Below are 12,857 nucleotides of genomic sequence, written 5' to 3'. Positions count from 1 at the left end.
CAACCCACCCCGTGCCACATTGTCATTACCCATGCTACCACCTGTCAGCGTGCAACTTTATAAATGTGGCTAAAATGTACAACAACATTTATGAGCATCATGAATTAAACAAATTACAGTTGGCTCTTTTTATTAAAAATATTTCTATACTTAGGAAAATTAGTAGAATATATAGCCAGATCTCATTAGTGTATTGATTTTGTTTTTCTTTAAATTCCGTAAATTCTAACCATTGGCAACCTAAGTACCCAAACTCAAAATTATTACCTTACTTTTACAGGGACTACTGTAGTCTTTTTTGTAAATTATAGGAAAGGCAAAGAAAAAACTTTGAACATAATAATAATCGCGGTCGTATTGTCGTCTTCCTGCAACTACAAGTTATTTATTCTGATATTTACATTGCAGTGGTTTCTTTTCGTTTAGTTGCCATTTCATGTTTACAGCAAATGGTACTACTAGTTTTACTTTTACTATCTAAAGTATAATAATAAAGATAATGAGTTCCAATTCAAATACTACTCGTTCTAGTGACATTAAAGTCAAAATGAATAAAGGTAAAACTGTAACGGTAGTAGTGCCAGAAGATTTGCCTAAAGAATTGGATTATCTATTTGAAAAGGAGTTGATAAATAAACAAAATAAACATATACATATAATGGATCGATTTGGACCATCCAGAAATAGTAAGTATTATTTTAAAAAATTGGAATTTACAATACGAAATTAAATATTATTAATGGGGGTCTAAGTGGGTGGGACCACTTGATTTTAAATATTTTCCAAATTGTTTCCGATAGATAGGTAGATAAATAGTCCCAGTCATGGGGACATGACACTAAAGATCTTTCCTGGAAAAAACTTTCAGTTTTTATACCTGTCGCTGATCTTTGAACGATCTTTGAACGAGTATCTCGGCTCGCATCGGACATAAGATCCAATTGTCGTAGATACATATCCATGTACATATGTATGTGTATCTCAAGATTCACAAAATAACTCGAATAAGAGAGTGAACTGACTCTTAAAGGCATTTTAACTTTCTTTAGGTTGTAACGTTAATAGCAGTTTTTTAGAAACAACAAAAAATATACTTAATCGATAACATGATTAAAAAACTTTAAATTTTTAAACACTATAGAAATAACTAAATTCAGTTGACCAAGTTTCTTCCTTTCCAATCACCTTTTACAGCACACTATTTATCTACCAAATTCCATGCCAAACATGAGCAGCAGATACCTCAAAATCACTCAACCTACATACCATTTGTATATGGAACCTCCTATAAACATGATACCGAAGCGAATGTCTATGGCTGGATGCCAAAAGTTGTTAATAGACCAGCTTTACTCAAAGAATTAAATTTCATAAATGCTCCCAAACAAAGATGCTGTTTAACAGTGTATGGCGAAAAACTGGAAAGTGATAGAGCAAATGCCAGACCAGCATTTAATGGTTTGAGATTCTTTTTGCAATAAAAGAAATTAACAAATTTTAAAATAAAAAAAAGAAATAATTTTATTCTTATAAACTAGTTATTAATTAACTAAAGTTAAAACTTAATACTAAACTTTCTTAATATACTTGTACTTAAGGAAATAAACACAGTTTCCTATATTCTAACTTAAATCATAACTTTCCACATCCTTCTTGCGGGGACCGCGAGGCCCATAAAAACTCAACAACACCGGCAATAATATCAAACCATGAGCTGCTCCAATTAAAACTATACCCAAATACATGCGGAAATAGAATACCTCGAAAACTTGGGAATTCGAAAAGCCCAAAACAATAATGCCTGCAAATTTGGTAAGAGTAATACCAGACAAAACACTGCTACCCGTTACCGACAAGGCGTGTTGGGCACGTTCATCTTTTGTACCGACAGCATTTTTGTAGGAACGTATAATATGCGAAACAAATTCCACACCAATACCCACTGACACCACCAAGTTAACCAGGGAAATGGCATTCAAAGTTATGCTCCAAGCCCACATCATGCCGCACATATTTATTAATATTATTAGAACCATGAAGAGCAGTAATAAGGCGGAAATAATATCTAGGCCAGTTATAATGAAGGTGACCAAAAAAATGGCTAGTAAGGATATTCCCAAAGAATATATGGCATCATCCCAAATGGTCAGGTATTGTTCATAGAATATAAAGAATACGCAATAGGGGAAGATGGTGGCATCCACATTGTTTTCCTTGAACATTTCATTGATTTCACTGGCTACACGACGGGCTTCTTTTAGGGCTGAATAGAATTGTATGGAAGTGGTAGAGGTGGTGGAGTATTGCATGAAGTAGGTATCCACTATGTCACTTAAGCCATTGTTATCCAAGGTATAGATGACAGCCTGGAAAAAGGAAAATAAAAAGAAATCGTGGTTAAAACTTAGATAGATGGAGATAGATAGATAGATAGATAGATAGATAGATAGATAGATAGATAGATAGATAGATAGATAGATAGATAGATAGATAGATAGATAGATAGATAGATAGATAGATAGATAGATAGATAGATAGATAGATAGATAGATAGATAGATAGATAGATAGATAATAGATAGATAGATAGATAGATAGATAGATAGATAGATAGATAGATAGATATATAGATAGATAGATAGATAGATAGATAGATAGATAGATAGATAGATAGATAGATAGATAGATAGATAGATAGATAGATAGATAGATAGATAGATAGATAGATAGATAGATAGATAGATAGATAGATAGATAGATAGATAGATAGATAGATAGATAGATAGATAGATAGATAGATAGATAGATAGATAGATAGATAGATAGATAGATAGATAGATAGATAGATAGATAGATAGATAGATAGATAGATAGATATATAGATAGATATATAGATAGATATATAGATAGATAATAGATAGATAGATAGATAGATAGATAGATAGATAGATAGATAGATAGATAGATAGATAGATAGATAGATAGATAGATAGATAGATAGATAGATAGATAGATAGATAGATAGATAGATAGATAGATAGATAGATAGATAGATAGATAGATAGATAGATAGATAGATAGATAGATAGATAGATAAAAATTCAACTTACATCTGCATATGAAGCACGACCAGCTTTAGCACATTCGTTATCTGGCAAATCGGAAAGGAAATATGACAAGTATTTTCTAAATGTGTGTTCCGTTGGTCGTAAACCATCTTCCATAAATTCTCGTTTACAGGGAACACATTCATCTTCTTTGGAATCTAAATTTTCCAAAAAAGAAACCTTAGAATTTTTAATATTCCTTTATATTTTTATATGTATATGAAAAACTTACTGCTGGGACAAAAAGTACCATCTGTTGAGTTCATCTTACAACAATCGGCAATAGCTAACCAATCGATATAATCATCGATCCAGGATGAAGCAGGACGAGCAAGATAGGTGCTGAAAGTTTTAAAATAATATTCATGAATGAGTTTATTGCAAGGAATAATTCTGAAATACTGTGATCGGAATTAAAAAAAGGGAAAAGATCTGAAATTTTGCTTTACAACAATTATAGCTATATAGGTTAACTCAAATTTACTGATCTTTTATCACTTATATCCAGACACTATTTATCACTCATTCTTTAACATTTTTATAAAAATTATACTCACATTTCCGGATAACGTGATTGGGTGTATAACTGCACCGACATTGAGTTATTATTACATTCCACACCACCACAAATTAAATTTTGATGAGAACGATTTGTATAATTCAAACCGGGTTTAATAACCCAATAAACCGGAGCACCCATAGACAATAAATCATCCATATAACGGAAGTATTTAATAACATGAGAATCTTTAGGCATAGACATTTCCTGATCCAAACCCAATTCCAAATTAGGAGTAACCGTCAAAGATAAAGACGTTATCACAAAGAATAATATACAAACTATGATTTTCGTGGGTCTGCAAAAGAAAATTTAATTAGAATATTAAAATTTTATAGTGCAACAAAGCAACTTACTTGGACAACAAAAAGGGAGCATAGAACTTGGTAAAGAACTTCTGTAATAAGCTTACAGAATTATCCATCTCTGGCTGTTTACCCACTTTACAGCAGCAAAACAAATCCAAACGACCCGATTCATAACGGCGTTCATCTAAAGCCATTAAAGCAACAAAGGCAGTAATTTGGAATAGAAAATCAAAAAATATGGCCATAGCAGCATACATGGCAAACGTTTTTACAGCAGGCATATCCGAAATGGCACCTATGCCAAAGCAAGCTATTTCCGAGGTGGCCGTTTGTAAAATAGAAGGACCCACTTGACCTATAGCTTCTCCTATAGCCTCTGCTACATTAGCATACTTTTGACGCTCCAAACGATGATAGGTATGGACCATAATGAAAATATTATCAACACCCACAGCCAAAACCAAGAAAGGTATAACCTCAATGGCCAACATGGTAGTGACCACATCTAAATAACCCCAAAAACCCAAACTGCAGGCCACCGAGGCTAACACAATGATAATGCCACCAACAGCCAACATGATTTTAGATTCACGGAAGAAACTCATACAACTTCGCACTTTACCCAAGGCTATGGCCACATAGACAAACATTACCAGATAACTGATGAGTACTGTGGAGAATTCACCTTCGGAAAGTTCTACAATGGCATCTTGTATTGAACGTTCTGCCGAAAAAGCTACATCCAGCTTATTGTTTGTATAGTTTTGCATAAAATCTATAAAACGTTTTTCCCATTCCAAATTCGGCTCCAATAGTTCTTCATCATTTTGATTTTTACCCAAAAATGTTATAACCAAACCGGTAGCCAGCAAATAATTGGGGTCTTCATCGGGCTTTACTTTGGGCATACCACCCACAGCTATAGCCGGTTCAATGGGACCGCCATAGGCACCAAAACAATTTTCCATCATGGGGACACTAACAAGTAAGAATGGAAGTTAATTTCATAACTTTGGAATACTCCAAAACCCATATTTACTTTAAACATTCTTCCAAATGATTTAAATAGTTAATAGTATAACCAAACTCATCCTCATATTCTGTTTCAAATAACTCCAGATCATTTTGGAAATAACCATAAATCGACTGGACCACACAGCTTTTAATAGTGCCCACTTCTCCAGGGTAAAGAACCGGAGCATAGCAGATTTTATCCAAACCAATGCCATCTTCTACGCCTATCTGCTCAATGGCCTCTTGTAACTTAAAAACTTCCAGCAGAAAACTTTTCTCGAAAGCCGGACCAAAGGTTATATTACCATCGGTGGTATTATGGGTAAACTAAAAAGAATAATTATTTTAAAAACTATATAAATTTTTTAAAATCTCTATTACTTACAAAATCCTTATTGGTAGGTTTAATAAAAAGTTGATTTGTCCTATAGAAGGGACCAAAGTGTGAATCAAAATATTCCTTTTCTTGCCTAGTTTGACTATCTTCCCCGGCCCATAGTTGTACCGGATCTGTGGTAACCTTCATTTTTGTAATACCATAACCCAAACCGCCAATAACCCAAGAACAAATGGCTAAAACTAAAACAGGATTTTTAGCACAGAAAGCTCCCCAACTACGGAAACCTTTATAGAGCAAACTATCAGCACAACCAAATCCAGCGAAACATTTGGGTAAATTCAGTTTAGAACGACATTTTTCAAAAACCACTAAAGCCACCACTATTATTACAAATACTGCTATACCATACAAGCCCACCAAATGAAAAACATCCTCATAGGCTATGGGTATTTCAGTTAAGGGACAGGAGTCGGAACAATCCATACAGGCGCAGGCATGTGAATTTTCATAAGCCTCAGAACATTCCAAAGGAAACAGCTCTAAACGTTCCTCATCCGAACTTTCGTTTAGGTAAATATATTTGATGGGAAAAGGTACGTACTCATTGATCTCTGTATCACCCATAAAATTAAACCATTTGCGATAATCACAAGAACGAGCATTATAGGGGGCACAAGCCAAATCCATGGCTGGTCTACCCGTCTGCGAATGTTGTATACCCTTACATGTATCATAGATTTTCTCTACAAATGTTTCCTCCACCCGGTAGTCTATACTTTTGACATACTCCTCATTAGCGCTATTGAATTCCGTATAGGGTGTCAGAAAAAGACTATGATTTTTGGCGCAAGTCATGGAACAAATAGCTAAACCCATATTTAAAACACAAGTGGGACAGCGAGAATAGATACCATCCGCTTGTGAGATACCCTGGTCCATGGTAACAATTTGTGCGGCATCACAACATAATTCTAACTCAGCTGTAAAAAATGATTTCGTAATTTATGTACAAACAAATTTAAGTAAGTAACTCAGATTATAGTATATTTGCCTTACCTTGTCCATCTTCTCCTTTGTATTCTTTGTATAATGTTGGACATCTTCTTTTAAATATAGCCTCAGCTTCGGCATTTTTTAAAGGCAAAGCATCTCCATCATATACTTTATTTTTCCAATGTGGTCCTTCTTGATGTGTGTGACCATACCAAATACATTTGGCATTCGTTTGCGGTATGAGACTCAGAGCCAAAGCAGTTAAACTTATTAGTAATATCACAGTTTTTTTATACGTAAATTCTGTAGCGGAGAAATCAAAAGGAATCGGTTTTAACATCCTTACTAATTTTAAATATAAAAAAGATACTAAACATAACTACAATGAAACCAATTTTGACCTGTAGTGCTTATTTTGACCTATTATGAAACAACTATCTAATTGACCTAATTCTGATTAGCATTTTAGGATCTGCGATACACGAAGTGAAGTTTTTGTAACAAATTGTTTAGTCTATTCAGTTAGTCTATTTCAGTTCTAGTTCAGTTCTAGTTCAGTTCTAGTTCAGTTCTAGTTCAGTTCTAGTTCAGTTCTAGTCAGTTCTAGTTCAGTTCTAGTTCAGTTCTAGTTCAGTTCTAGTTCAGTTCAGTTCTAGTTCAGTTCTAGTTCAGTTCTAGTTCAGTTCTAGTTCAGTTCTAGTTCAGTTCTAGTTCAGTTCTAGTTCAGTTCTAGTTCAGTTCTAGTTCAGTTCTAGTTCAGTTCTAGTTCAGTTCTAGTTCAGTTCTAGTTCTAGTTCTAGTTCAGTTCTAGTTCTAGTTCTAGTTCAGTTCTAGTTCAGTTCTAGTTCAGTTCTAGTTCAGTTCTAGTTCAGTTCTAGTTCAGTTCTAGTTCAGTTCTAGTTCAGTTCTAGTTCAGTTCTAGTTCAGTTCTAGTTCAGTTCTAGTTCAGTTCTAGTTCAGTTCTAGTTCAGTTCTAGTTCAGTTCTAGTTCAGTTCTAGTTCAGTTCTAGTTCAGTTCTAGTTCAGTTCTAGTTCAGTTCTAGTTCAGTTCTAGTTCAGTTCTAGTTCAGTTCTAGTTCAGTTCTAGTTCAGTTCTAGTTCAGTTCTAGTTCAGTTCTAGTTCAGTTCTAGTTCAGTTCTAGTTCAGTTCTAGTTCAGTTCTAGTTCAGTTCTAGTTCAGTTCTAGTTCAGTTCTAGTCTAGTTCAGTTCTAGTTCAGTTCTAGTTCAGTTCTAGTTCAGTTCTAGTTCAGTTCTAGTTCAGTTCTAGTTCAGTTCTAGTTCAGTTCTAGTTCAGTTCTAGTTCAGTTCTAGTTCAGTTCTAGTTCAGTTCTAGTTCAGTTCTAGTTCAGTTCTAGTTCAGTTCTAGTTCAGTTCTAGTTCAGTTCTAGTTCAGTTCTAGTTCAGAACTGAACTATGACTATGTTTCCAAGGATATAAAGGGGTCGGTTAACTCAAATAGAAAGTCTTTCTTTAAATCGATCGAAATTCATTATAGAATTTTAAATATCAATTCCAAAATCGATGAAAAACTATAATTCCAGGATTTATTTTCGATTTACATATTCATATTTTTCAAGAGTTATGAATATAGTTTTTCAACAAATTGTTTATATTTTTCTATATTTTTAAAACATTTTAATTTTATGATTAAATTTCATGATGTTAAACACGTTAAAATCGATAATTCTTTACGTTTTAACTTTCCATTGAACTTAAACCAATTAAAACATTTTTTTGTTAACTCTTGAAATTGATATGTTTTATAGTTCTTAAAATAAGATAACATACATATGTATAATATGTTTAGAATTAACTTGGAAATGCACATATCTGGAATGTTAAAAATTTTTTAAAGTTTACAATGATGAAAACAGCAAAATCAGGATAAAATCCTTTTGGTTTTACTTTAAAACTCTGTTATTGTTATCGCTATTGTCGCACGACAAAATGCAACCATGTGCTACATATTATAATATTTCAATAGATTGGTGTTATTTATAATAGCTTTCACTAATATTTAGCTTAGAACAGTTTCAATATTTATTCTTAAGGTTTTTTAATCTGTTAAATTTCAATATTTTTTGCTGCATACCATTCATTTTATATAATTTTGTTTTATTAACTTTCTGGTATTTCCAATTACTATATCACTTTTATAAATCCTTAATCCATTATCAGCAAAAGAATGAACCACTTAAAATTTTCACTATATTTTTTTAATTAGAACACTTTTGTTATTCCTAGGGAGAGGAAACGAGATTAGTAAGTTAAACGACCGTCCGATTGAAACTGAATTTGAAATTCGATTGTTGTCTAACTTATTACCACTAAAATTTTGCACAGCCATTGATATGTATGTGGTTTATCGGTAATATATACTTTTTTGAGGATTTTTGATAAGATTTGTTCAATTGCTTGTATTATAATACACAGATGATAAGTTACAAAAAAAACACACCTGCATATCGAAAGTTTTATATTGTTTTAATTACAAAATAATTTAGTTTATTTAGTACCAAAATACTATGTATTTAATTTGTAATCTAAAATATGTAAAGGAAATAATTTAATACAATTAGGGAATACCAAATTGTTTAGCAAATTTATATTAGGCCCTGGCTATAATCATAAAATATGTCTCATCAGTTGTTTCCAACAGGTGTTCATTCGTACGAGTTACAATCTTAGGCTAGTTTTATAATATTAGTAAAATTTCTTTATTGATAAAAATCCTAACACCTGTTCGATTTGTTTTAATTTGTATTTGTTCTTCATTTATTAGTTCATATTCTTAACTTATTGCCACCAATATAATAGAAAAGTGATAAGTGAATTTATTCATAATAATTTTAACAGCTAAAACAATGTCGTTGTCACTTTCAAAATAAAATCGAATTTTTATTGTTAGTTATATATCATCTTAGGAGTGTTCACCTTAAGTTTAGAAAATTAGTGTTGTAAGTGTACTGGTTATTCAAACTAAATGTGACCAGAACTTCGGGATTAACGAATATTGACCTAAGATATAGTCAGTTTACAGCATCATTACCTTTTGTATAACAAAACATTCTAACTTAATATCTAAATGTACATACATAAATCGGTATAAAATTTCTAACATAAATACATGATACCTTTTTAAAATGTCACTTTTTTTAATTTCTTCTAAATTCCTCATTCAGATTCCGCTAATAGTTTAAAACTATCTGGTCACGTTAATTATACATACTTTGATATTTTTAGTACCTCTCTAATAAAATCAAATTTTGATCGATCAACCTTTATAAATACATGGATTAATTAAGCAGATTATAAGTTTTTAATAAGGTGGTTTCTTTTCTATATTTTGCTTTCGGAATTTCGTAAGATCTGCAATGTGCCAAAACCTTTTTTTAAATCCTCGCTGTATTTATCGCAAGGATTCTACATATTTTATTCATTCCTATTACAGTTCTAGTACAGTTCTAGTTCAGTTCTAGTTCAGTTCAGTTCAGTTCTAGTTCAGTTCTAGTTCAGTTCTAGTCAGTTCTAGTTCAGTTCTAGTTCAGTTCTAGTTCAGTTCTAGTTCAGTTCTAGTTCAGTTCTAGTTCAGTTCTAGTTCAGTTCTAGTTCAGTTCTAGTTCAGTTCTAGTTCAGTTCTAGTTCAGTTCTAGTTCAGTTCTAGTTCAGTTCTAGTTCAGTTCTAGTTCAGTTCTAGTTCAGTTCTAGTTCAGTTCTAGTTCAGTTCTAGTTCAGTTCTAGTTCAGTTCTAGTTCAGTTCTAGTTCTAGTTCAGTTCTAGTTCAGTTCTAGTTCAGTTCTAGTTCAGTTCTAGTTCAGTTCTAGTTCAGTTCTAGTTCAGTTCTAGTTCAGTTCTAGTTCAGTTCTAGTTCAGTTCTAGTTCAGTTCTAGTTCAGTTCTAGTTCAGTTCTAGTTCAGTTCTAGTTCAGTTCTAGTTCAGTTCTAGTTCAGTTCTAGTTCAGTTCTAGTTCAGTTCTAGTTCAGTTCTAGTTCAGTTCTAGTTCAGTTCTAGTTCAGTTCTAGTTCAGTTCTAGTTCAGTTCTAGTTCAGTTCTAGTTCAGTCTAGTTCCAGTTCTAGTTCAGTTCTCGTTCAGTTCTAGTTCAGTCTCGTTCAGTTCTAGTTCAGGTTCTGTTCAGTTCTAGTTCAGTTCTAGTTCATGATGTCTGTATGTATGTAGTATGTATGTATGTATGTATGTATGGTTGTCTGTATGTATGTATGTATGTATGTATGTATGTATGTATGTCTGTATGTATGTATGTATGTATGTATGTATGTATGTATGTATGTATGTATGTATGTATGTATGTATGTATGTATGTATGTATGTATGTATGTATGTCTGTATGTATGTATGTATGTATGTATGTATGTATGTCTGTATGTATGTATGTATGTATGTATGTATGTATGTATGTATGTATGTATGTATGTATGTATGTATGTTATGTATGTATGTTTGTATGTATGTATGTATGTATGTATGTATGTATGTATGTATGTATGTATGTATGTATGTATGTATGTATGTATGTATGTATGTATGTATGTATGTATGTATGTATGTATGTATGTATGTATGTATGTATGTATGTATGTATGTATGTATGTATGTATGTATGTAGTATGTATGTATGTATGTATGTATGTATGTATGTATGTATGTATGTATGTATGTATGTATGTATGTATGTATGTATGTATGTATGTATGTATGTATGTATGTATGTATGTATGTATGTATGTATGTATGTATGTATGTATGTATGTATGTATGTATGTATGTATGTATGTATGTATGTATGTATGTATGTATGTATGTATGTATGTATGTATGTATGTATGTATGTATGTATGTATGTATGTATGTATATTAAATTTACCGCTGAAATTAAAATTTTTCATTAAAAAGGCAACTAGAAAAATTCGAAAAAAAAACGCTTAACGAAATCTGGCAACACCAATTACACCACTCTCTTGCTCTCTCAATTTTATGGAAGTAATGAAATGTTGCACAAACTATCCCAATATGGACAAAATTTTACCCGTTTCTTTTGTAAATGTCAAGAAACGGATAACCGAAATAAATTCAATAGGAAAAATAAACAAACATTTTAACATCCGTTTTTCCGCTCACAAAAAATGCCTACTAATAAACAAAAATGTTGACAACTTGTAGAAACCATGTTACTGTTAGAAAATAATAAGCAAACGTCAGTAGTAGACGAATTTTTTAAATGTCATTCCAAAAAAGAGAAAGAAAAGGAGCGAAAGACCAGTTTTTAATTGCAATGCAAAAATAAATAAAAACACACAACCAACTAACCAGTCAGTGAGCCAACCAATCAACCCACCAACCAACACTACTGTTGCTGCTGCTCTCGCTTATATACATACATACATATATACATATGTACATATCTATGCAAACTTTAGCTAAAAATCATTCAGTATTTTCTCAGCATTTGACAATTTCACAATTTGTACGGACAAAAAGTAGCGTTTATTTTTATTTTTTTACTAAACAATTAAACTTAGAAAGAAAAACATATTAAAAAAAAAAACACAAATATAGATGAAATATTAAATTTGTTAAAAGTAACAACAAACTTTTTATATCTACAATAACAAAAATATGTGCAAAATTTTTTAATAAATTTGGGACAAAGCAATTAATTTACTGTAAAAACAAAGAAAAAAGAAGAGAAGGTGAAGAGAAAAAAAAGAAAAGAAGAAGAACCACATTCACTAATCAACAACAAAAACAAATAAAAAATAAGCCAACGCACAAAAACAAAGTATTTTTATTATTATTGGTGTTGTTGTTATTTACACCTAGTACTTGTGCAAACATACAAATCGACCAACAAACAAGCATACATATTAAACTACTACGTCGTCACTATCGGTGTTGTTGTTGTCGTTTTTTCATTTGATACATTTTCATTAATTGTTCGTTATTGCAAAAAACAAACTGACAAACCCACGTTGCAACATAAATCTATTTAATCGGAAAAATTGTTAATGCGAGAGTGAGTGAGCTAAGAGACGGTTGGTAGTCATTTAATTGGAATTTTTCCTTAATAAAGATACAAAAGAAGAGTAATAAATATAAAAACAAAACTAAATAAAAAGTAAACATTACTTTTATTAATAAAGTGTAGTGAAGTGAAGTGTGTGCTGTCTAGTCTAGAAGTCTATTAAAATTACAAAAGAAAAAGGAACCAACCAGAAAAATTAAAGTGTTTCATTTAACTTAAGTGCTAGTAAGTTTAGTTGGTTTTCAATTAAAATGCAAAGTTATGGTGATGCACGCTTTCGAAGCTATGGTTTCGATACCGACATGGAAATGGATACAGAAGCAGAATCTCAAAATGTTGCTGCTACTGTCAAATCCAAATCAAGTAAGTTTTCTTTCTACAATATTCTATAGCGATTTATACAAATTATTTCTTTTACTTCATGTTATTGTTGTTGGTTTTGTTGTTGCTGCTGCGGTTATTGTTTTTATCCGTGTACGCATGGAAGAGAAAATG

At 31.8% G+C, this 12,857-nt stretch overlaps 2 protein-coding genes across 2 annotated transcripts; one reads left to right on the top strand and one right to left on the bottom strand.

The window, feature by feature from the left end:
- The first annotated feature begins 445 nt into the window (after positions 1-445).
- LOC119614395 lies at positions 446-1,481 on the top strand. The gene is made up of 2 exons (XM_037970527.1): positions 446-686; positions 1,195-1,481. The coding sequence occupies exons 1-2, from the start codon at positions 500-502 to the stop codon at positions 1,479-1,481; spliced, it is 474 nt and encodes a 157-aa protein (XP_037826455.1). The 5' UTR covers positions 446-499.
- Positions 1,482-1,495: 14 nt separating this feature from the next.
- LOC119614394 (NPC intracellular cholesterol transporter 1 homolog 1b) lies at positions 1,496-8,612 on the bottom strand. The gene is made up of 9 exons (XM_037970526.1): positions 8,414-8,612; positions 6,384-6,623; positions 5,373-6,307; positions 5,013-5,314; positions 4,022-4,951; positions 3,664-3,963; positions 3,339-3,448; positions 3,110-3,264; positions 1,496-2,366 (listed from the first exon to the last, which is right to left on the bottom strand). Exons 1-9 carry the CDS (start codon positions 8,418-8,420, stop codon positions 1,623-1,625), a joined length of 3,723 nt encoding a protein of 1,240 aa, XP_037826454.1. The 5' UTR covers positions 8,421-8,612; the 3' UTR covers positions 1,496-1,622.
- Between the last annotated feature and the right edge of the window lie 4,245 nt (positions 8,613-12,857).

Source organism: Lucilia sericata, unplaced genomic scaffold (assembly GCF_015586225.1).
Source record: "Lucilia sericata isolate MDLA Ls3-8-SP2 unplaced genomic scaffold, ASM1558622v1 Contig002847F_arrow, whole genome shotgun sequence".
Lineage (NCBI taxonomy): Eukaryota > Metazoa > Arthropoda > Insecta > Diptera > Calliphoridae > Lucilia > Lucilia sericata.
Note: the sequence above shows the minus strand (reverse complement) of the source record. Positions and strands in the feature narration are given on the sequence as shown.

Excerpts from the sequence above, each read along its gene's own strand:
- LOC119614395 (XM_037970527.1), top strand. The coding sequence starts at position 500 with ATGAGTTCCAATTCAAATACTACTCGTTCTAGTGACATTAAAGTCAAA. Across the intron at positions 687-1,194 it reads ATTTGGACCATCCAGAAATA|CACACTATTTATCTACCAAA; the intron begins GTAAGTATTATT and ends CACCTTTTACAG.
- LOC119614394 (XM_037970526.1), bottom strand. Across the intron at positions 5,315-5,372 it reads AACCTACCAATAAGGATTTT|TTTACCCATAATACCACCGA; the intron begins GTAAGTAATAGA and ends TATTCTTTTTAG. Across the intron at positions 2,367-3,109 it reads GTCGTGCTTCATATGCAGAT|GCTGTCATCTATACCTTGGA; the intron begins GTAAGTTGAATT and ends TCCTTTTTCCAG.